At 47.8% G+C, this 24,558-nt stretch overlaps 1 protein-coding gene across 5 annotated transcripts in view; it reads left to right on the forward strand.

The window, feature by feature from the left end:
* Positions 1–24,558, forward strand: part of LOC138248932 (cystathionine beta-synthase-like protein) — a 147,621-nt gene that overhangs the window by 65,722 nt on the left and 57,341 nt on the right. For all 5 annotated transcript variants that reach the window (XR_011194663.1, XR_011194664.1, XM_069202962.1 and 2 more), the window contains exons 2-5: positions 2,066–2,292; positions 8,406–8,512; positions 11,241–11,375; positions 11,967–12,046. Coding sequence is in view for 3 of the 5 variants with exons in the window: in XM_069202959.1 (XP_069059060.1) it covers positions 2,066–2,292; positions 8,406–8,512; positions 11,241–11,375; positions 11,967–12,046 (549 nt within the window). In the remaining 2 variants the exon portion in view is untranslated. The remainder of the gene's footprint in view (positions 1–2,065; positions 2,293–8,405; positions 8,513–11,240; positions 11,376–11,966; positions 12,047–24,558) is intronic.

Genomic DNA, 24,558 nt, shown 5'->3' on the forward strand with positions numbered 1-24,558 from the left:
TACCAAAAACACCCCTTGAGCGAGTTCTAGGACTAATGGTCAGTTCATGCAGGTTCTTTTAAAAAAAATGTTTGGCATATCATCAGCTGGTACTTTTTGTTAAAATCTTTGTTGACTGTACTGACAACATGACCGTACTGATAAGAAATGTACCCATGTTTCAGCGGGGTAAGATTGCTCCTGGTTGTTCTACAAATGGAAAAGCAAATCTGTGTGTGCCCTGATACATCTCATGTTGAGTGTATATTCTTACACCTTCTGACCTGAAAGAAGATAAAAAGTTGCAGAGACTAGATGTGCGGTCATCCAGAGTTCACGTGGTGGTGTTCACTGTGGGGAAATTCAGAACCTGTGTTTGGGGAACTAGTGTGGAAGACTGGACCCACCCCAAGCCTATGTGGGAGGTCTTGGCACCTAAGAGGCCACGTGGTGTGTTCCCTCTTCTGTTCTTGGGTTGCACTACTCTAAGAATGTACATTCAGTGCCAAGCAAGGCCCAGAGTCTACAAATCTTCTAGCAGTTACTAGCTATGTTGACTGCTCACAAATGCTGATCTTGAGGAGCGGATGTGTTTGTTGGAGCAGGTGTGTTGTACCAGGGAGGTGACTTCAAAAGCCAAGTGGAGAGGAATGGAGGAGAAGCGTGGCGAGGGGCAGCTTACAGCAGAAGATGACATGTAAATGAGGCTGCCAGAAGGTTTCGGATGCTGAAGGAGGACATGTATGTCCCAGAAATGTTCTTCTGAGATGAGACTAGATTGCTTCTCCCTGGATGAGGGTGAATGAAAAAAGGCATCTGTGAGGTCAATTTAGGGATCACTGAAACAAGGCAGGCCGTTAACAAGTTGGTGTATAGTGGTAACCCAACCCGCATGCTTGACTTACTTGAGGCCTCTCTCTCGAGCATGTACCAAAGTGTTTCTTAGTGTTTATGGAACACCTGTCTGCTCTCAGTACTTGATGAGTGAAGGAAGAGAGATTGATTTCAATCAATGGAGGGAATTTCTGTTGCATTATTGATTGATAATGTGGATTCAGTTGACCTGGGTGTAAGAGTGTTAACAACAATTATCATTTTTATTCAACCTTCGACTTAGTGGAATGGAGGAGGCTTTTGTGCAAAGAGTGAATGCTTGTAAAACGGTGGTGAAAGGTGGTGGCCTGGGTTTGAAGAATGCAGTAAAGAGAGGTTGCATGCGCGCAGAAGGGCTCCACAATCCACAGAATGGTTGGTTTGGTCGAAAAAAAAATATTCGGTTGAGGTGTTAAGTGGATGTGTGTGGTGGTTGCTAGGCTACAAGAGAGAAAGTTTAGCAAATCTGTGATCAGAAGTGAGGCGTGAAGATGATGGAGGTAAATATTGGTTCTGTGGTCAGTGTGGGTGGGTGGCGCGATCAAGATGAGATCATTTCTACTCACTGGGGTGGCGGACGTGGTGCAGAGCTCGGTCCAGGTACACACTAGGTGAGTAGAATTTGTGCAGAATCTCAGTGTGAGGAGGGGTGAGGTTCCACTCAGAGTTTCTCATGTTTGTTCGCTGCATTAATGGTGACGTGTGTGTAGTGTACAAGAGCTCTAAGAACGGTTACGCTGGCGACTGTGTCCATTTTTATAGAGTAGTACAGAGTTAATGAAACACTGAGAAACTAGTAACACATCTCTCTGTTGGGCCTGCACCGTGCTTTTTACTTGCTCTCTCATGTGCAAGACCAGTAAACTATCCAGACCTCGGTCCAGCACCGGTTTCATCCTTCCTAAGAAGTGAACCTAAATAATTGATTTCAATGGATCACATTAGTTGATATGTAGACAGTCCGTGGTTATCCTGAAAATGTGACATGGTCCAGCCCTCGTGGGCCAATGGTGGATGGCCGTGTGGATTAGTGTGAATCTGTTGGTCACTCACACTGCTTAGCAGCTTTGGGTTTCGGTGTGTTTGGTGGCATCCGTAAGGCTCGGTTAATTGTGCTTTACTTGCTTCTTTGAATGTTTCATGTTTCAGCTTTTCCTTGACTAAACCTTTACTTTCTTACAACCCACATCTTGATCTTTCCTGCCTCTTGTAGACGAGGATGCCAGCGGGCTCCCTGACAGCTGAAATGGAAGCCGACGCCTGCCCCCACTTTTCAGAGAAGTCCCTGGTGAACGGCGTGGCCGAGGAGGAGAGCGTCAATGGTGGCAGTAGTAGCCCCTGTGAGAAGGAGCGGAAGTGGATCCGACCCGATCTGCCCAGCAGATGCACGTGGAAGGTCGGGATGCCGATCTCAGAGTCGCCGCATCACCACTCCAAGCTGTAAGTGTTCAGCAGTAACATTACAGTTGCACAATACTAGAAGGGGCTCAGCTATAATGAGACACGTGTTCAGCTGCACCATGTCTACTCAGTACTGAAGAACACGAAGTTGTAACTCAGGATCTTGTTCATCTGTTGTTAGAAATGAGGTCTCTAGTTGGCAGAGGTGTACGCCCTTATCTAAGTAGGGACCACAATCCTAATCAGGGTAAATCACAATACATTCCAGATTATCCTGTACCCACCCTCTGGTAGCTTGGCACTGAGCAGTCCGGCTTAACCTAGAAGGCAATGTGTAAAGTATTTGTGCAATAAATCATACAGTAACACAGTGAAAACGCCACAAAAGTACACACACAGGTTTCGAAATAATAGATAATATTTATCTGAATAAAATAAGGTCAAAACGACAACGATCCAATAAGCACAAGTTGAAATATCACTTTTAAAAGTGTTAAGAGTCTTAATCCTTGGAAATAAACAGAAGTCTCTTTGTTACACACAGTACCTGATATGCATAAAAAATAATGACGCACGGAGACCGCGGAGGAGGGGATGCATGGAAAAATAGGGTGTTGCGACAAATTTTCAGGTGCAACACAGACGATGCGTCATTTCTTTCCATGCTGTAAGGGCTTGTGTTGTTTTTTTTGGTGCACAGTCTTGGTTCCTCACTGCGATGTGGGGATATTTTGACACTCAGCGACGATGCAGGGAAATCCTTGACGCTCTAGAAGAAGGCACGGGCACTGCATCGATCCTGTAGGCGATGCGCCAAATTTTCAGTCACAAGGCAGGTGCGTTGAATTTCCACTCAGGAAGTCGGGCTGCGTCGTTCTGGTTGGCTGTGCGGTGATTTTCCAGTTGCAATGCAGGATTTGCGCCGATTTCGGCAGGCGGTGCATAGGTTTTCCACATACAAGGAGTTTCCTGAAGAGATTACGTCTTTTTTGGCCCAGAGACTTCAGAAAACGGAGGCAAGCTCAATCCAAGCCCTTGGAGAGCAGTTTTGGGAAAGGCAGAGTCCTTCTCAACAAAGTAAGAGGCCAACAGGGCAGCAGGGCAACAGCAGGGCAGCAGTCCTTCTCAGCAAAGCAGTCCAGATGAGTCCTTTGGGCAGCCAGGCAACTCCTTTGACAGGGTGCAGGTGTAGGTCCAGAAGTGTCTGGTTTGGTGTGGTCGGAGACCTAGTTTATATACCCAAAAATGCCTTTGAAGTGGGGGAGACATCAAAGAGTGGTTTTGAAGTGCGTAAGTTCCCCTTTCAGTTCAGTCCTGTCTGCCAGGGTCCCAGTAGGGGTTTAGCAGTCCATTGTGTGAGGCCTTTGAAATGTAACTGTCAGACCCTCCAACCTTCCAGCCCAGGAAGACGTATTCCACTACTGAGAGGCCTACACCTCCAGACTACAGCGGACCTCCTGCATTTGCTAGGATTCTCTATAAATGTGCTGAAGTCACACCCGACTGCTTCTCGGGTGCTCCCATTCATTGGAGCTGTACTTTACTCAGTGAAGTTTCATGCTTATCCTCCCAAACGGCGAGTCCAGGATATTCAGGCTATGATCCCGATGTTTCCGCCTCCATCCTGGATTTTGGTGAGATTGACTTGGAGGCTGCTAGGACTTGGGGCCTCCTGCATCCTGTTGGTGACACATGCCAGATGATGTGTGCAGGCTCTGCAGTGGAACCTGAAGTTCAGTGGGTGCAGCATCAGGGGAATCTCTCCTACATGGTCCAGATCTCACAGGGAACTGCAAAGGATCTGCACTAGTGGCTGACAAACTGCAGGTGGGTCAGTGGCAGATCCTTCTTCCTTCCCCAACCAGATCAGACAGTAGCGTCACTCCTGGAATGGGGAGCCCATCTGGGAGAGGTGGAAATCAGTCATCTTGTCTCTGACAGAGTCCAGACTCCACATCATTCTGTTGAAGCTCCGGTTGATCAGATTGGCATTGAAAGCCTTTCCACCCTCCATCAAGGGAATAAGGCGGTCATGGACCACACCACTGTCGTGTGGTACTACAATAAGCAGGGCGGAGTGGAGTTGTGGGCCCTTCTTCAAGAGGCCGTGCGTCTCTGGACATGGCAGAAATGTCAGGGCGTATCCCTGGTGGTTCAACATCTGACGGGCTCTCTGAACACCAGAGCGAACAAACTCAGTCGCAAATGCCTAGTGGATAACGAATGACGCCTCCTAGGTAGTGGGGAGAGCCTTAGTTATATCTGTTCGCCACCACCGAGACACACAATCTCAGCAGTTTTGCGTGCTTGCGTTTCCAAGGCAGCTCTTGCTCAGTGATGCTTTTCGTCTTGAGTGGAGTGTACGCCTTTCTGCCAATACCCCTCCCACCCAGAGTTCTCAAGAAGATCAAGAACGACTTGGCCTAAGTCATCGTTGTGGCTCTGCACTGGGCACAGATTGATATTCCGAGCTGGTGAGCATGGCCTTCGACTCTCCGATCAGGCTGCCCCTTCGTGAGGCTCTTCTGTTGCAGCAGCCGGGGAGGATCCTCCACCCAATCCTGTCGACTTTCACTTACTTGCGTGGAGATGGAGTGGTGTCAGTCTTTAGCCTTCCTTCCGAAGACTGTGATGTCATCTTGGCAGCCTGGCGTCCCTCCAACAAGACGGTATACGCCTGTCATTGGCAAAAATGTGTGGCATGGTGTTCAGGAAAACACACTGATGCCCTTTCTGCCCTTCATTCTCATGTTGTTCTTTTTATTCTTTCTCGTGCCCGGCAAGGCTCTGCTCTGGGCACTCCGGAGGGCTATCTCTGCCTTTTTGCGGTTTCCTGATCAGCCATCCCTCTTCAAATCCCCTGTTGTATGTAGGTTCTTGGAAGGTCTCCAGCATATGTTCCCTCCTTCACCCTTCATCATGCCACAGTGGCAATCATGTTCTGACATTCCTGATGTGTGCTCCTTTTGACCCGCTCCATAATTGTCCTCTCAGGCTGCTTACAATCAAAACAGCATTCTTCGTGGTGATAACATCTACTCGGAGGGTCAGCAAGCTTTAGGCTTTATAAGCAAGCATCCATACCTCACTGTCTATCAAGACAAACTGGTGCTTTGCACAAGACCTTCCTTTCTTACAAAAGTGGTCAATCCCTTTCACGAAGGCCAGTCCATCACTCTGCCTACTTTTTATGCTCCGCCATATCCAGCCAAGGGGGAGTAGCGACTGAACCCAAAAAGAGCAGTCGTTCTGCCTTGACGGTACACATCTCTTCGTGGGGTATGTCAAAGCGAAGAAAGGACAGGCCGAAGCAGACCTCTTCAGATGGATCATCCTCTGTATAAAGATCTGCTATACATTGATCAGGAAGCAACTTTCTTAAAGCTTGCGAGCTCATTCCACTAGCTAAAGCTGTGACCGCTGCGTTAGCACGCGGAGTTCCAGTCTGGACATCTGCCAGGCAGCAATGTGGGCATCATTGCACACGTTCACAAAACACTACTGCCCGGACTGTCCGGTCCGTTGACAATTTGCCTGTTCGGTCCTGCAGGACTTCTTCATCTGAAATTGGTTCGCAGACCCACATCCCCAGAAGGTATTTTGCTTGGATATTTATTCTAAGAGGAATCTACGTCTATAAGTCTCTGTCAGATAAACAAGTTACTCACCTTTAGTAACTTCTTGCCTGGAAGAGACTATATTTAGCTGCAGATTCCTTACCGACCTACCCATCCTCCCCGATCTGCGAGTGGATTTCTAGGGACAGGGCTACCTCCCTTTCCGAGCCCTAGTTTTCCACACCAGTGGTCAGTTGTCTTTGTTGCTCTATGCTTCTGGCATGAAAAGCAGCGAAAAAAACCTGGCGTCAGTGCACCTGGGTGGCACCTATGTAGGCACCGCAAACATCACTTCCATCCTGGACAGTGCCGATGACACCACGTGGAGCCGAACTATACCAGCTGGGATCCTCACAAAAAAAATCTGGATCCAGTCTGACACCTGGGGATAAGTCTAAGGTAATGAATCTCTACCAGAAAATGAGTTACCAAAGGTCAGTTACTTGTTCTACAGTTTTCAACATCTTATAAAGGCGGATGTGCACTTTTCCACAACCAAACCACACTTTGTACACTGGCAGTCCAACGGGCGTTTGGGTATGTTTGACCCGTGGACAAAATAAGCCTGAAAACTTGTGGTCCTTGACCCCAAGCATTGGTCTTATGGGCATTGGGCGATAAGAATTTCACCCCCCCTGAAGATCATTTCTCAGGAGTATCACGAGTTCACCATTTTCATTACAAAGTGCTCCACCTTAGTTTAAATTCAGCCTTTATGTCTACATTTCTGGGTTGTGGGAATTTGCCCCCCACACTGACGCACTACTTCTGAGCCTCTTTGATGTCAGTACTGTAAGCAGAGACTCCTAGCCAGTCCTATAAATCTCTAATCTCTGTTGAGATGAGGGCCTCCCGCAATGTTTTGCTCTCATCAGTCATTTTAAACCTACTGTAATGGAAAGCTCTCTTAATGCTGTGCTCTTTGGGAACTGTTTTGTTTCAGTGTTTTGTACTGGGATCTGTGAATGGAAGATTTTGGCTTTTGCAGTGTTCTTTTCACTAATTTATTTTATCTGTTATTTTTTTACTTATTTCCTTTCTCTGCTTTATGCTTTTAATTCTGTTTAATTGTATCCTTTGTTTCTTTTTGCTTTTTCTTTATTTTTCAAACTCTGGTGTTTAATGTTTTCATATTTTTCTATCTTGGTCTGCATTTCGCAAACATCCGTTTGTCTCCTGCCAGGTTAGTATCTGCGTTCTCTTCCTGGGGCGGGGTGATGGGTGGACACTATAGAAGCAGAGCTTCCTTACCAATTACCACAGACTCCACATAAAAAAAACAGACACTATAGGGGAGGATTCTGAAAGTTCCTAAAGAAACAGCAGCTGACCATCTAGACTCCATGATAATCAAACGTACTTATTATATAGTGTTTAATACAGCACTTCAGATGTTTCTAGGTGCTATACTTTCCAGTTGTACTGCCATTTAATTCACTGGTCTCAGAAGGACTGAAGGCTGGGTTGCCTTTTTTTAGTATTCAGACTTATTGGCTATTCAATGTGTCTGTATCGTGTGACCCATCCACTGACCTATCGGAAGGAAGCCCCACTCTTGTCAACCTCCACTTTCGCACTTCTTAACTCCTTTTCCCTCCCATAATGGCATGGAATCCCAGTGGAACTCGTTGGAGGCACAGATATCAACCCCCACCGTTTGGCTCGTTCAGGACCACACTGCCAAAAATCTCCCTTCCCAAGGCTCTCTCCGAAAATATGGTTGGCCGGTTGGTCCCCTGAGTGGCACAGTGCAGAACTCTTCTAGGATCCCACTCAACCAGAGGTGATCCCCCACCTTGGAGGTGCAGCTGCAGACAAATCACACGACCCCTCCAGAGATGAGGTGTCATAAAATGGCTGCAAAACCCCCTGTACTCTACCTTCCTGAGGAGCTGCAGCCATGAAAGGTCCCTCCAGTGATGGACGTCACTTCCACCCTGGATGTGCAGCAGAGAAAACACGCGTGGACCCCTCTGAAAGTGCAGTGTGCACCCCTTTATCCTCTGCCTTCCTTTAGGTGCTCTGGGGTAGAGATCTGCTCCCTGTTCCTCTGCAGCTGGGCTCTTTTCCATCCTTCCAAACATACACAGCCCTGATGTTTCCTGGGATTTCTGGGCAAAAAATAACTTCACTGTTATGAAAAGTCTGTATGCCACTCCCTCTGGTCCTTTTGAGTCTTCGGCCTGTAGTGTTGGAATCTTATATAAACTGGTCTGACAGTCACTGGGGCACCTCTAGCCTAGGGTCTGCGTATTTACCCCCCCTCAGCCGAGTTGATGCAGTACTAGGTAAGGTCACTCTGAACTTCTTGACTAAGTTCTCCCCGCTTCCTCACAACACCTCTTGAAAAGCTGTGGCCGGATGCCCATATTCACCCTCTGAACCACCCAGTCAGCCTGTTTACTTCTAGGGCTCAGAGTTTCATATCCCATTCTGTGAGGTGTGGGGTGTAAGTAACGTTTCTCTCTGGTGACCCTACCCCGCTCATGCACAGCAATAGCTCCGCAACTGATGTCGTCTGCTTCTCTTCCATAGGTCAAAGCCATCCAAAATCATGTCCACCATTCTGGAGAATATTGGAAACACCCCCATGGTCCGGATCAATTCCATAGGAGAGACGTATGGACTGAAGTGTGAACTGCGTAAGTAGCCGTGCCTGTGGGTTTATAGGACGGGCACTTGCCTAGTGCAGTCTGGTGAAATTTCTCAGTTTGTTCAGTCGGTAATCTTCTTGATTGTGGCCCCCTTCCTCCCATCTCTCTCATCGTACTGGCACTGAAGGTCCTTCTAGTGGGTCCCTGTAAAAGAAAGATTGGACTTCCAAACCCCGTGTCACATCTGGCGAGTGCTTCATGGCAACTCGCCAAACTGTTTGCCAGATTGTTTGTTCTTTACCTTCAAACAGGAAGTGTAAGATCTCTGCACATACTGGGTTTCTCCTCATGAAACACAACACCATAGCAGCTTAGATTGGGAAAACACTATTTGAATTGAAGTGCTTTCTAAGAGGCCACCTCTTCAACCTGTCATTGAGTACATGTGCTTCTACGCCCCTAGGGGCCCACAGGTCCCTTGTCATGAGCATGTTGATATATCAAACCTTTATAAAACGGGAGGGGCGCGGCATTGCAGACTGAGGCATCAGGTGAAAGGAGAGATTGAAAATAGGAGGTGGCCTTTTGGCTATATCTATCAGCCTCTGTGTATGTTTTGGTGTGGAGAGGCAGGGGCTGCATTCATCTGATAACTGAGGGCAAACTAGGTATGTTTCTGCACAGCACCTGAATTAAGCTAACATAGGGTGGCCGTTTCCTCCAATACGCTTTTTTCTGTCTTCTGAACACATCCTGAAAATGGGGCCAAATGTGGAGCCTCCTTGGCCAAGCATGGATGCCCAGTACAGATGCCTTTAGCCTGGACGAGTGCTAAGGACCAGGCCTTAATGTTTAATTCTCTGGAGGGCCCCTCCTGGTCCCCGAGATGTCCAAGCACTGGTAGCTCCTTTCGGAATGACTGGACCTCCAATGGGAAGAAGTCTCTAGTGCACTGGAAGTTGTGTTGTTTCTTTCTGACAATATGGGGCTTTCTTACAGTGGAACTCAAAAAAAGGTTGTGTTTTTAGGTTTCCCTGTTTAGAGGTGACCTCCCTTTATGCTGTTCTTCACACACAGGGGAGCAGTTCCCGGCTTCTTGTTGTGTGATGAAAACATGTTCCCTATAACCAAATGCCACCTCAAAATGGTGCCATTTGAGTGGCCACAGATATTGCCACACTGAACGCCAGCTCCCCCGGAACACCGCCAGCTGCATAAAGAACATTCCTGTGGGCCGGCGGCCGGAAACATTGATTCCGCCGCCAGCCACAGGAAGGCCTGGCCGGGACATTGACGGCGGCTCCACATGAAGGCGCTGCCATGCCTCTGTGCGGTGGGTGCAGCTGCACCCGTCGCGCCGATCACTGCCTGAAAATCAGGCAGTGACCTGCGCGATGGGGCACTGCAACGGGGCCCCTGCACTGCCCATGCCAAGTGCATGGGCAGTGCAGGGGCCCCCAGGGGTGCCCCGGTGCACCTCTTCTGCCAGCCTTTCCCTGGCGGGGAAACCTGGCGGGGAAACCTGGTGGGGAAACCTGCCAGGGAAAGGCTGGCGGCTGAGGAAACCTTATCCGAGGGGCAGCAGCGCTGCCCTGTCGGATAATGTTTCCGACCGCCGCCAGGCTGCCTGACGGAAGCAGCCTGGCGGCGAGTGAGGGCTGCCGATGGCGGCCCTCATGGGGTACATTATGTGGCGGTGTGGCCTGCCACATGGCGGACCACACTGCCATGTTCATAATGACCGCCTTAGTCTTTTCTGCAGCTCTGCTCAGTGGTCTCCTCCTGGGCGGGGCAGAGGAGCGTTATTTCACCTAAATTGTTCTCTCGGAATCTGGTGCAGGGTGTGACGGTCCTAGGCTCAGGCTGGGCACAGTAAATCTGCATATCCTTTCTTCTTTCATGCCCACAGGGCCTGCTGCATATCGGGTACAATTGTACCTGCAGTCATCCTGTTCCCTCTGCAGGCATCTCCTTGGAGGCGGTGCCGTTTCCTCGTCCATGACTGCGTGGCGAGGGTCAAAGAACAGAGGGCTAACACAGCTTGCCTGGCTTTGAAGCTTTAGCTCGCTTCACCAAGGTGCCATCTTGCATAGGGAGCCCCGTCATATGGCTCGCCGGGTATCCTGAGGTTCCCCCACTTCATGAGTGCAGCATCAGCCCCCAAGCATGATCTTCATGGGCAGTAAGGAACTGGGTATACTAGGCCAGTATGCTGAGTTCTTTACTGCCCATGAGGTTCATGCTTAGGGTGGGGGCGGGGGTGCTCAGGAGGCACATGGAGCCAGTGTGCCATGCTTTTGGCTTCGCTGTGGCCTACACATCCCTTCTTTAATGGGGACAGCATGCAGTGGCCCACTGAGTGAGGTACTTCCAGTTTTGTCTTAGAGATGCTCCCTCCAGCTCTGTTCTGTAAGTTTGTATTTAACTCAGTCAGCTATAGTCCTCTGACGCTACCTGGGGCCTGGTTTACGATAAACAAAACTACCAACATTGAAAAGAGGCGCCACATAGCTCTAAAGACCAGTGTTCGATTTTACTGCGCGCCTCGCTGCGCTCTCTGAATCCGTTCGCTCAGTACTGCTCAAGTACTGAGTCCCTCAAGGACGTATGGTAAGAATGAGTGTCTTCCTCTCCTAGGACACTGCTCAGATAAATTCTTGTTCCTCACATGTTGATTAATTGAATAAATTGTTAGTCCGTGTTGCACGTAAGTAACGCCTCCTCAGTCATTGCACTGGGTCTGCTAACAAAGTTTGTTTGTACTGTTGGATTTCAGTTGCAAAGTGTGAGTTTTTCAACGCGGGCGGGAGCGTGAAGGACCGGATCAGTCTGAGGATGGTGGAGGATGCGGAGCGGGATGGCACCCTGAAGCCTGGCGACACCATCATCGAGCCCACATCTGGAAACACAGGTTTGTAGCCCAGAACCACAAGTTAGTCGACCTACTTCAGAGGCACAGAGCGCCAGCATCAATGTGCACAGTGGAGACTGGTGCCATTGCTGCATTGGAGTTATTTTAATTGTGTTTGCTGCATATGACCCGGGGGGCTCCTTTTGTGCCCTGGCTCCTTCTTTATGGAATGCACTTCCTATTCCTCTTCCTGTGAGAAATACCAGAATGATTTCCTCTTTAGGAAGCCCCTCAAGACTTAGCGGCTGCATTCCATTTAAACCCCCGTGTCCTGGGTTGTAGGTCTAGCAGGGTAGGTTTTTTACGCCAGTGCTGTGAAGCTCCTTTCCTGGGCCAGCTATGCGCTTTATAAATCTTTTAACATAACAGGCAGGAAAGTGGCACATTTGAAAAGTGCATAGGTACTGTTGCTTTGAACATCCCACAGGCAGAGAGCGTGCACCTTAATTCGCCTTGGGCTCGTGCATCAGCAGTAGCGGTGCCCTTTCTTCCGTGTACTACAATAGACGTTAAACTTTACACCGAAAGATCTTGCCTGCGTATCTCGCGAGTGTGAGTTGTACCTGTCTGATCGTGGTTCTCACTCTGCAGGAATCGGGCTGGCCCTGGCCGCCGCTGTGAAGGGCTATCGCTGTATCATTGTCATGCCTGAGAAGATGAGCCTGGAAAAGGTAAGTGTCTCTGCTGCTTTATGCAACCAAAAGGGACTGGAACAGTGGACAGCATTCTGTAAAGCAGGAGGTGCTCCTGGTTATGTGTTTGTGTTGTACTAGCAGAGACGCGTACGCGACTGCTACAATTGTGTGTTCTTCAATTGTTTTCTTGCATGTAGGTGTTTCTTGCTCTATTTGTTATTCTGTTGCGTGCATATGATCCAAGCTCTATTGAATGCTGGTAATGTGGATGCAGGTTTTTTGCTGTTCTTTGTGACCGGTTGGGTACAGGTCGGCAGGTCTGTGTGTTGCAGCTCTGTTGGGTACATGTATTCTTAAATCCATATTGATGCAGTTTTGCTGGTTTCTGTTTATTTCTATTTTTGGAGGTACCTCCCATCTCTGATGTGTAGCATCTGCTGTGTCTGAATTATAGAGGGTGGTAATGCATTATTTATGTAGTTAGTGGTACTCGTCGCACAGGTTTACATAGTTTTCAGGTACTCTGAGAGCTATCCAGTTTCTCATTACCGCAAGCCGACTGTGTTCGAAACAGCTTATCAGTTATAGAAGTAGGCGGTATCCTCCGTGCTTTCCTCTGAGTTTGCCAGTAATTCTGCCTCTTGCTCTTAAGACCGAGGGAACCCAGTCTCATATATTATCCGAGGCAGGACCCAGTATTAACTGTCAGTGAGCACATTGTGGAGCACAATGGCAAATGAGAGTAGATGGACAATATGCAAAACAGGGAAGACGGGTTGGGGGTCACCGGAGAGCCTCTTGTTCAGAGAATGCACCCCACGGCTATCCTTCTAAGGCTGAATATGACATGCTTTTTTCAAATGACTCATTTTGCAACACAGTAAACGCCTTGACCTCTTTGGCCTGTATTTTGTTTGTTGGCACTGCACTCATCTGATGCTTTGTGCAGATGTCCGATTGTCTCTTGTTTGGGGGTAGCAGTGCTCTGGTCTCTTGGATTACATGGGGGTGGTCTGCTTTCATCTTAGATTACTTAGAGGTGCTCTGGTTTCTGTACTGCACAAGTGCGCTCTTGTTTCTCTGTTGGCTGGAGTTTCTCTGATTGCATGTTGTGTTGCTGGAGTGTCAAGGATTTATTATACAATCTTTCGGTGCATGTAGTGGTTGGAGGTGCTGTGGCCTGGATGTGCTCCAGCTCTCTGTGTTCGGTGGTTTTTGGCTGCTGACCTATTGCATTGTTGGAGGTGGAATAATTCCTTTTTCAATTGTTGAAAATTCTGCTCTCTCAATTGTGTTGGTTGAAGTGTTGTATTGACTGGCTTGTAAGGAGGTTCACGGGTTTGTGTACTGGATGGTCGCTCTCTGATTTCTGTGTTTAGTTGAGGTTCTCTGGTGGCTTGTGTTTTTGAAATCACCATGATTGCAGGGTGTGTTTCTGGAGTATCAGTGACGTTTTGTGTAGAGGGATGTGCACCTCCTATCTCTATATTTCGTTTACAGCATCCTTCACCTAGGCCCACGGTTTGCACAAGAGAAATATGAATAAATGTAGCGTGGCGACGTGAACGCAGATAACGTACTTAAACCAAATAAGGAAAGGTACTCTTTAGTGTCTGCATGGTGTAGAATACACGCCTTAAAATTTAATTCACTTGATCCGTCTGAGTCCATTATCACTTCTGCTTTTTCTTGATGTTGATGACGGACCCTTATTTGTTTGTGTCGTATTGTTAGCTGGTGGCCATGTCATTGTTCACAAGCCAAGATATCTGTTTTTCCGTAGGTCATTTTAAGTTGGTTGCTGGTCATGTTCTTGCCGATGGCACAAAGACAGTCTTTGACTCTAGATGTCTTTGTGGTGTTCCAGCTTTTGCAGAATCTGTGTGTCATCTGTCTAGTTGTAGCAGGTGAGGTTAATTGATTTAATCTGGTCTCACATGACCATGGGTTAGAGGTTTAAGGGTAGTGGAATAGTTGATGACCCTTGTGGGATGCCACAGTGTGGCATTCGAGGAGCTGAGTTGGAAAGTGTTGTAGTTGTCAGATTTTGTTTGCCTTTGAGGCAGGTGAAGATGCATTTTAATCTGTTTGCTTGCATGCCATGCTTCTCAAGTTCTAATAGGAATGTCTGGTGATGGACAGTGTCGAAGACTGCGCATGGGTCCTTGAGTGAAGCAACCTTTTTTATGTCCATTGTTAGTTTGATTCAACCCCCATTTTCCCTGATATCGATTATAATGCTGACTCCAAGCGGCTACTTGGACAGAACCAAAATTGTTGCTCGTACAGCAGAGCTAGAGGTTTGGGTGAACACCGCTCTTCCAGTCAAGTTTACTTGGAAAGGGCTGTTGGCGATTGGTCTGTAGTTGTCAGTATTCAATTGGGGTAAGGCATTAGTTTCCCCGACACAATCCCCCAGTCTTTGTGAAGCAAGTTGATTGAATGTCGCTGCTGTTCTTCAGTGCAGTAATTGTCAAAGATTCACACTCAAAGTCCTGCTTGTGATTACATGGGAGTTTTGAAGTCCCAAATATAACTATTGGCTACTAGCCTATAAAAAGGGCTATTAATTATCTGTCTAGTGGCTTGAGCAGTGATTGCAGTACTGATATAGGAAGACGTTAAAATGCGTACTGCACTTGGGATACGTGGTCTTTTCAGTTACAACTCTTTTGATGATTGAAGGTAAGGGGAGCGACCCAAAAGAACATTGCTTTTCCGAGTGCTGCGATCCTGTTTTTGAAAGGCGAACATGCCTTTATCCTCATGGCATATCTGCATACCCAAAAAACAAAGTTAATTATTGTATGGGTACATCCTTTAGAGTGAATATCGCTATGTGTATCTAATTGAAGTAGGAGGGGTGTCCCAGAGGTTCTCTGGTAATCCTCAATTACTTGGAATATTGTGGGGATTAAGACACCTTGTTTTTAAATTCAAAGGAGAAGGTCACTTGCATATGTGGATACAATTTGAGGTTTTTGTATAATTTCTCACATCTTAAAATGTGTTGCACGGTGTTGCTGCTAATGGCCTACAGCTGGAGTGGGAGAGGGGGTCATGCCTGTCTGCTCCCTCTGTACGGCACCCTCTCAGTCTAGAACATTCTCGGCTCTAATTACTGCTTCCAGGTGAATGTTGGTGGCGGCATGCATATATGTGTTTATACCGCTTTGTAAACTGGAAGAGAAAACTGGAGGTACGGACACCAGGCAGAAAACCAGAAGGGGCAGAAAGGTCCACTGGCGACTGAAGCAGATCAGCGACCAGGGGAATTTTATGTCAAATCTTGCAGTCTACGAAGGTTGTTTTTTAATATTGAAGGGCACCATGAAAAGAACTTCCTGCTTTGGGACACCTTTTCTTTACTGGGTTAAAAGCAGAGTTGTTTCAGAAAGCTGGTTGTCTAACTAGATTATCAAAAAGTAATATAGAGAAATCTTAACAGGAAAAACCTAACACTGAGACATTACTCAAAATAAGACGTGACTGGGGAGTAGGGTGGACAGCATGCTGTCACTACTATTCACAAAGCGAAAAAGGCTGTACAGGCTTTAAAATTGTCAATACAAATTACGAAAAAGTCTTTCTAGCCAAACTCTGGGCCCCTGAAAGGCAAGCGCTAGCCTTTCTAACTGTATTGTCAATCTGGGTATCTGAGGTTTGAAGAGGAGGTTTTCCTCATGTTAAAAATAAAAACCTTATTCAGTGTGAGAGCTTCATGTCGTTTTTATCTGCGTTGTGCGCTCTGTTTCAGCCATTGGACAGGCTTCGGTTGTTACGGCAGTAGCTTTCTTATTTGTAATTACCATACTTATTTGCTTAAATAACCAGGCTTCACCTCAGAGTATTTCAGTGCTGTACACAACATAAATTTGTGTTGTGCTCCACTCCATTTATTTACATGTGCTCAAAAAATGATCAATTGTGTTTCATGCAGAGAAAGTGGAGAAATAAATAACTCTTTCTTGCTCGCCCCTGAGAGTCCAAGACAGCAGCTCCACAGTCCTTCTGGCATCAGGGGCTTTCTTTGCTTCGGAGGAACCTTTTGCCTTCATGTCTAAGACCAAACACTGTTCTCTTTTCAGAACTCCCCTCTACCTTACTTCCAAGAGAGAGCTATGCATCACCAAGCCCTCCTTAGAAGACTACATAAATCCCCCCCTCTCTGTTCCACAGAAAAGTTTCATACTGCTAAAAATATAGCAAGTGTTACCATTCCTTAAAAAAGCTTGAGGCGAGAGGACATCAGTACCCCTCCTCCAGTCTCCACACTGTCCTTTCTAGCTAAATTCTTCGAGTGCTGCACCATCTCGTTATAGAAGGGAACAGACTCCTGGATGAGCCCCAGGTAGGTTTTGGGTCAAGTCGCAGCACTGAGACAGCGCAACTAAAAATAGCTGACGCACGACGGAACGCGTGCCCCTCATCCTTCCGGACCCAGAATGACCTCAGTCTTCTGAGGGCCTGCAAGAAGAAAACAGGGTTCAGTGGTGCAGTTCTCAGCTGGTTAATGTCACAGTTGAATACCCGGTGCATAAAAACAGCCAACCCTCCCCCATCTCACAATGCTGCAACGAGGGATACTCTAGGCTCGACTCTCTCCCTAACGCTCCTCGGTCTCTACGGGGAACCTCTATTCTTCACTCGAAACCAATCTAACATCACAAACCGTTTCTGTGCTGATGTCGCGCCTCTGCATGTTAAATTTTACCGTTTAGGGTTCATGACCCAAAACGAAAATCATGTTCAAACATGTAGAACGTAGCATCTTAAACTAAACCCACTCAAAATAAAGTTCTGCTGGTTTCCCCTTTTACCTGTATAGTCTTCCTCCAAGCTTGTCTCAGCGCAGTAACAGTATGTCTGTACCGTGTCTGGTTGTAGATCAGAATGCTTTTAATGCTCCTGCCCATAGTTTTGGGCTCAGACACCACAACTTCTTTTTCCTCAAAGAGCGTTCGAGTCATGGATTTGCTGTGGCTTCTTCCTTCACCCACAGTGCTCATGGCCACCAACTGCATCCTAGATATATATATATTTTTTCTACCATCGGACACATACGCATCCAGCAACAGTTCCAGCCCTGACTCGTACCCTTGAAGCTTCTTCGAGCTCTGCTCTTTGAACATGAAGAGCAGGTGAACAATTACTGTGCAGTCTGTGCCTATCCTGGCCTGTGAACCCCTCAACCTTCTCCACCAGCCGCACTTGTCCCGCTTTGACGTCTGTGTCTTTGTCAAACAGGGGATTTATGGAGTGCACTCCCTTCCAGTTCTGTCCAAGGTGCAACACAAAGTGTCCTTGCTCATACCACCATGGGGTTTGCAACCTTTGTCCATCCACGAGACCTACGGTTCGTTTTGCCTTGCTTTCTGCTGCAAGAAGACCTTGAAGTATTGAAGTGAGAGGGGCTGGGGATATATGAAGGTGCAGCATTAGTCTTCCTTGATGGCCACAGACATTTTTGTGAAACACAACCCTATCAATATTGAAAAGGAGAGGATGAGTCCCTCTGAGGTCTCAAAGGCCCAACAGACACCCAGAGACTGTCCTCAAGTGTGCATCACGGAGAAGACCAAGACAGGCCATCCACTGTGTCAAAAACCAGCAGGTCCCCGAGCACAGGAAACTCTGAGGGACATGAGTATAACTTCAGTGCCAGCAAAGCCAGGGGAACAAAACCCTGCGCCACTGAATTCCCCCATGTCGAGGCAGAGCACCGCTCCCACGGGTGTTGGGCATTGAGCCCACGGGAGGGGAAAAAGGAGCCACCCACCTGTCGAAGCCTCTGTCAGGTTCCAGCTGGCAGCAGGGGAAGGCCTTGAACCGAGCAGGCCTTCAACAAAGGGCGTCACACCGCACCAGTAGCAGCCTCATACTTGACCAAAGGTCTCCAAACACCTCAGTTTGAGCCAAAACCTGTGCTGAGTGCCTTCGAAACTGAACGCAAAGTCAAAGCTGAGGGGCCCTTCCATGCAAAAATCAGATGACTATGAGGCACCCATGTAGGAGGCTGGCCTGGCTTGTAGTGGGTACCAAAAGTACTTACACCTTGTGTCAGGTCCAGTTATCCCTTATTAGTGTAGAAGAGGTGTTTCTAGCAGCTTAGGCTGATAGAAGGTAGCTATAGCAGAGCAGCTTAGGCTGAACTAGGAGACATGCAAAGCTCCTACTATACCACTGGTTTCATATGCACAATATCATAAGAAAACACAATACACAGATATACTAAGAATAAAGGTACTTTATTTTTATTACAATATGCCAAAAGTATCTCAGTGAGTACCCTCAGTATGAGGATGCCAAATATACACAAGATATATGTACACAATACCAAAAATATGCAGTAATAGCAAAAGGAAGTAATGCAAGTAGTGTAAAGTTACAATAGATTGCAATAGGAGCACATAGGTATAGGGGCAACACAAACCATATACTCCAAAAGTGGAATGCGAACCACGAATAGACCCCAAACCTATGTGAGCTTGTAGAGGGTCGCTGGGACTGTAAGAAAACAGTGAGGGTTAGAAAAAATAGCCCACCCCAAGACCCTGAAAAGTAGGTGTAAAGTGCACCTATATTCCCCAGAGAGCACAGAAGTCGTGATAGGGGAATTTTGCAAGGAAGACCAACACCAGCAATGTAACAAAAGTGGTTTTCCGGACGAGAGTACCTGTGGAACAAGGGGACCAAGTCCAAGAGTTGCGACAAAGTCGAGAGTGGGCAGATGCCCAGGAAATGCCAGCTGAGGGTGCAAAGAAGCTGCCACCGGATGGTAGAAGCTGTGGATTCTGCAAGAACAAAGAGGACTAGAAACTTCCCCTTTGGAGGATGGCTGTCCCACGTCGTGAAGAAGCTTGCAGAGGTGTTCCCACGCAGAAAGACCGCAAACAAGCCTTGCTAGCTGCAAGGGTCGCGGTTAGGGTTTTTGGATGCTGCTGTGGCCCAGGAGAGACCAGGATGTCGCCACTTGGATGAGGAGACAGAGGGGGCGCCGAGCAAGTCAGGGAGCCCTCACAGAAGCAGGCAGCACCCGCAGAAGTACCGGATCAGGCACTTAAAAGAGGAGTGAACCGGAGTCCACCCGAAGTCAGAAAAGGGAGTCCCACGACGCCGGAGGACAACTCAGAAGGTTGTGCACTGCTGGTTAGAGTGTCGGGGACCCAGGCTTGGCTGTGCACAAAGGAAATCCTGGAAGAGCGCACAGGAGCAGCTGCAAATCACACGGAGCAGCACACTGGAGGAGCTCTGGGCACCTCCCCTGGGAGGTGCAGGTCAGGGGAGTGGTCACTCCCCTTTCCTTTGACCAGTTTCGCGCCAGAGCAGGGCTGGGGGATCCCTGAACCAGTGTAGACTGGCTTATGCAGAGATGGGCACCATCTGTGCCCATCAAAGCATTTCCAGAGGCTGGGGGAGGCTACTCCTCCCCAGCCCTGACACCTTTTTCCAAAGGGAGAGGGTGTAACACCCTCTCCCTGAGGAAGTCCTTTGTTCTGCCTTCCTGGGCCAGGCCTGGCTGGACCCCAGGAGGGCAGAAATCTGTCTGGGGGGTTGGCAGCAGCTGCAGTGAAACCCCGGGAAAGGCAGTTTGGCAGTACCCGGGTCTATGCTAGAGACTCGGGGGATCATGGAATTGTCTCCCCAATGCCAGAATGGCATTGGGGTGACAATTCCATGATCTTAGACATGTTACATGGCGATGTTTGGAGTTACCATTGTGACGCTATACATAGGTAGTGACCTATGTATAGTGCACGCGTGAAATGGTGTCCCCGCACTCACAAAGTCTGGGGAATTTGCCCTGAACGATGTGGGGGCACCTTGGCTAGTGCCAGGGTGCCCACACACTAAGTAACTTAGCACCCAACCTTCACCAGGTGAAGGTTAGACATATAGGTGACTTATAAGTTACTTAAGTGCAGTGGTAAATGGCTGTGAAATAACGTGGACGTTATTTCACTCAGGCTGCTGTGGCAGGCCTGTGTAAGAATTGTCAGAGCTCCCTATGGGTGGCAAAAGAAATGCTGCAGCCCATAGGGATCTCCTGGAACCCCAATACCCTGGGTACCTCAGTACTATATACAAGGGAATTATATGGGTGTACCAGTATGCCAAAGTGAATTGGTAAATTTAGTCACTAGCCTGTTAGTGACAAATTTGGAAAGCAGAGAGAGCATAACCACTGAGGTTCTGGTTAGCAGAGCCTCAGTGAGACAGTTAGGCATCAGACAGGGGACACATACAGGGCACATACTTATGAGCACTGGGGCCCTGCCTGGCAGGGTCCCAGTGACACATAGACTAAAACAACATATATACAGTGAAATATGGGGGTAACATGTCAGGCAAGATGGTACTTTCCTACAACCCATCATTCAGAAGCTGGCCGATTAGCTGTATTCCAGACAGTAGCAGTGCTTCATTTATCCAGAAACTGGCTGAATCACTACCAAGCCGCCCCCAGGACGGTGGTCAACATTCCCACCCCGCCCCCACCCTTCTTTCCAAATTTTAAAGAAGTATATATTGACCTTTGAAGAAGAGCTCACCTTGAATGAAAGTAGATCCTGGCGCCCAAGAAGCATGAATGCAAGGGCACTATCCCATCTCCCAAACCACCTACAGGCAGTCACCACCACGGGCAGGATTACTACCAAGTTTATGAACTTGAACCCTTTAAAAAGCAGAATTTTTCTTAACTTCGTCCACTCCTTCTGTTTCTGACCTGTCTGAAAGGCCATCCATTCTGGGTCCAAAACATGCACCCGTGACTTTTGTTCACAATTTGGGAATTAATGCAGATGATTCACCCTCTTCATTTTCAGATTGCCAGGGTAAGCAGTACCTGACTCTCAGCTACAAACATGTCTTCATCCAGTCATTGATGGCTCCCATAATCTTCCAGTCATCAATGCCCTGGCTCAGTCCAAACTGGGCTACTGCATCCGTGTCCAGCATTGACAGCAACCTTTTTATATTGTCTTCAGTTACTGCAAAATGCGTCTGTGCGGATAACATCCAACACACCTAATCGTGAACACATCACTGTAATCCTAAGACATCTGCATTAGTTACCGATTCGCCATCGAGGTATTGATCAAAAGGCCCTTAATTTCATGGGCAGCAAATCTTTCATTTCCTTGCTTGTGCCCTTCAGATGTCTTTGATGTGCTGAAACTTTCTTTTCTTTTTAAGTAGATTGTATTAAATTGTTTTCATGTGAATTTACAAACATCCCTTTTCCCCCAAAGTGCCCCTGGCACCTTCTACACTTTTCCTCTGAATCTTTTATAAGAACCTCAAACTGTACCCAAACTCTTTTCCCCACCTGCTCCCTTTCCCCATCTCCAGCACCAGGGGTCCTTTCTCTGTCAGTTGTCGTCCCTCGCGCCGTCCATGTTCACTGTCTTTTATTGTGTTGTGTATTTGTACCTGGGAACTCTTATCTGATTCTCTTGCTCAAACAGGTGTAGTGCTTGTAGTCCCAGGGGGTCGGTGAGATCTGTCTCCTCCATGTCCCGCTCACTGGTAGCCAGATGGATAGAAATCTCTTCATGTCTTTGAGTAAATGGTGCCATTGTTGTTTTTTTAAGTTTTTTTTTTTTTTAGTGCACTAGTTACACTTGAGGTATATATTTTATTAAATTCCCCGGTGAAACCATTCGCTGCTGGTGGTTTAAATGAAATGGTTGAATGTATTGCTGCTTGGACCGTTCCCTCAGAAGTGGGGCCACAAGTCCCCTCTCTGGACCTTTCCTTTGGCCTCCTCCTTGCCATTTCTTGCCTCTTCTGCTATCGTGCCAAGGGTGAATTTTGCAGATCCTTGCATTGTGGTGTAGAGTCTTTAGCTTTAGCTGTCTCAGTCCTGTTCACTTTTTGCATCCACTTCTTTCAGTCTGTGGTATATGTGGTCCATATGTGGGTGCAGCATGGCTAACCCCGCTGTAAAAGTTGGATGTACTTGCTTTGTGTCTTCAGGTTTGCTTTGTTATTGAGTCTCGGTCCCTGGATCAGTTTTTGTAGATCTTCACTGATGATGGTAGCCTTGTTCACCGTGCCTGACTGTGGTGTTAGTGCCCACCGTGCCATTGAATCCTTCTGTGGCACGTTTCTATTTTGCTTTGGCCCTAGGCTACAGTCGTACGCACATTAAGCACTCTTGACTAACCCGCTGGAGAGCTGGGTTCACAGACTCACGTGTGGGGTCTCTTGTTTATGAACTTCCCTTAGTATATCCCCAGTGCATTTCTATTTTTTTCCCCTCCACTGGGGATATATTGATTTACTGCTCAAGGGGCTCTCCCCTCTTGTGATTCAGTTTTATTTCAGGTTTTCTTGACCCAGCTCTCTGCTTTGGGTCCATTTCATTCTCAACCCTTCCATTAGCAGTTCCCAAATACTGTGCCAACACTTAGAGGGTGTTCTCAGTACCTGCTGTGAAAGCTCTACCTTTAGCAGTTTATAGAGAAACTTACCTAGCAAAATTCAGGAAATTGCTAAAGAACTCTTCTATTTCCCCACTAAGGAGCAGATAGCATCTGCGTTGGTAAGCCCATCAATGCTTCCTCCTTGGTAAGCTCATTGATGGCTTCCTCGTTGGTAAGCCCATAAATGCTTCCTCATTGGTAAGCCCATCAATGCTTCCTCGTTGGTAAGCCCATCGGTGCTTCCTCGTTGGTAAGCCCATCGGTGCTTCCTCGTTGGTAAGCCCATCGGTGCTTCCTCGTTGGTAAGCCCATCAATGCTTCCTCGTTGGTAAGCCCATCGGTGCTTCCTCGTTGGTAAGCCCATCGGTGCTTCCTCGTTGGTAAGCCCATCGGTGCTTCCTCGTTGGTAAGCCCATCGGTGCTTCCTCGTTGGTAAGCCCATCGGTGCTTCCTCGTTGGTAAGCCCATCGGTGCTTCCTCGTTGGTAAGCCCATCGGTGCTTCCTCGTTGGTAAGCCCATCGGTGCCTCCTGGTTGGTAAGCCCATCGGTGCCTCCTGGTTGGTAAGCCCATCGGTGCCTCCTGGTTGGTAAGCCCATCGGTGCCTCCTGGTTGGTAAGCCCATCGGTGCCTCCTGGTTGGTAAGCCCATCGGTGCCTCCTGGTTGGTAAGCCCATCGGTGCCTCCTGGTTGGTAAGCCCATCGGTGCCTCCTGGTTGGTAAGCCCATTGATGCCTCCTTGTTGGTAAGCCCATTGATGCCTCCTCGTTGGTAAGCCCATTGATGCCTCCTCGTTGGTAAGCCCATCAATGCCTCGATGCCTCCTCGTTGGTAAGCCCATCGATGTCTCCTCGTTGGTAAGCCCATCAATGCCTCAATGCCTCTTCGTTGGTAAGCCCATCGATGCCTCTTTGTTGGTAAGCCCATCGATGCCTCTTTGTTGGTAAGCCCATCGATGCCTCTTTGTTGGTAAGCCCATCGATGCCTCTTTGTTGGTAAGCCCATCGATGCCTCTTTGTTGGTAAGCCCATCGATGCCTCTTTGTTGGTAAGCCCATCGATGCCTCTTTGTTGGTAAGCCCATCGATGCCTCTTTGTTGGTAAGCCCATCGATGCCTCTTTGTTGGTAAGCCCATCGATGCCTCTTTGTTGGTAAGCCCATCGATGCCTCTTTGTTGGTAAGCCCATCGATGCCTCTTTGTTGGTAAGCCCATCGATGCCTCTTTGTTGGTAAGCCCATCGATGCCTCTTTGTTGGTAAGCCCATCGATGCCTCTTTGTTGGTAAGCCCATCGATGCCTCTTTGTTGGTAAGCCCATCGATGCCTCTTTGTTGGTAAGCCCATCGATGCCTCTTTGTTGGTAAGCCCATCGATGCCTCTTCGTTGGTAAGCCCATCGATGCCTCTTCGTTGGTAAGCCCATCGATGCCTCCTCTTTGGTAAGCCCATCAATGCCTCCTCGTTGGTAAGCCCATCATTGCTTTCTCAGTGGTAAGCCCATCATTGTTTTCTGAGAACAAGTGGTTTCGTGCGTACATGCACTTATCTGTTGTTGCCCCAGCAGCCCCTTATTTTGCAATTGGAAGTTTTTTTTACTCTGTTGTTTACCCTCTGTAGCTTTAATTTTTTTTTATTTTTTTAAACCAATAATCTCTCATTTAGATCAGTGCTGCAATATCCATTTTGAAACCTCGTATCCATTTTGCTGGTGCTGGTATATAGGTAAATATTGTTCTAATAGTGTGGCTTTGTATCTATCAACCTTCAGATGTTCAACTTGTGCCATCTCAAAGCTTTAATGGCGCAAACCCTTTTTAAAGGTTCTATAATCCATTCTCTCTAATGGGCTGTGCCCCCCGGCTCTTGTCTGTACTGCAGAAGGATAACTAATACATCAGTATATCAATGATTAAAATCATTTAGACAGGACCTGAATCACTACACGCCGAGAGTCATGGCCACGAATGACCCAAGAATAATGTAGTCTGTGGTGCATACTAACATGAAGTAGTACTCTTTATAGAGCCCCATGATTGTCCCTTGAAGCCCCTCCCACCCCCACCCCAAGTCAATCTTTGCTTTCTAGTGCAGGGTTTGTGCACTCAATCACCTGTGTCCCCA

Source organism: Pleurodeles waltl, chromosome 8 (assembly GCF_031143425.1).
Source record: "Pleurodeles waltl isolate 20211129_DDA chromosome 8, aPleWal1.hap1.20221129, whole genome shotgun sequence".
Classification (NCBI taxonomy): Eukaryota; Metazoa; Chordata; class Amphibia; order Caudata; family Salamandridae; genus Pleurodeles; species Pleurodeles waltl.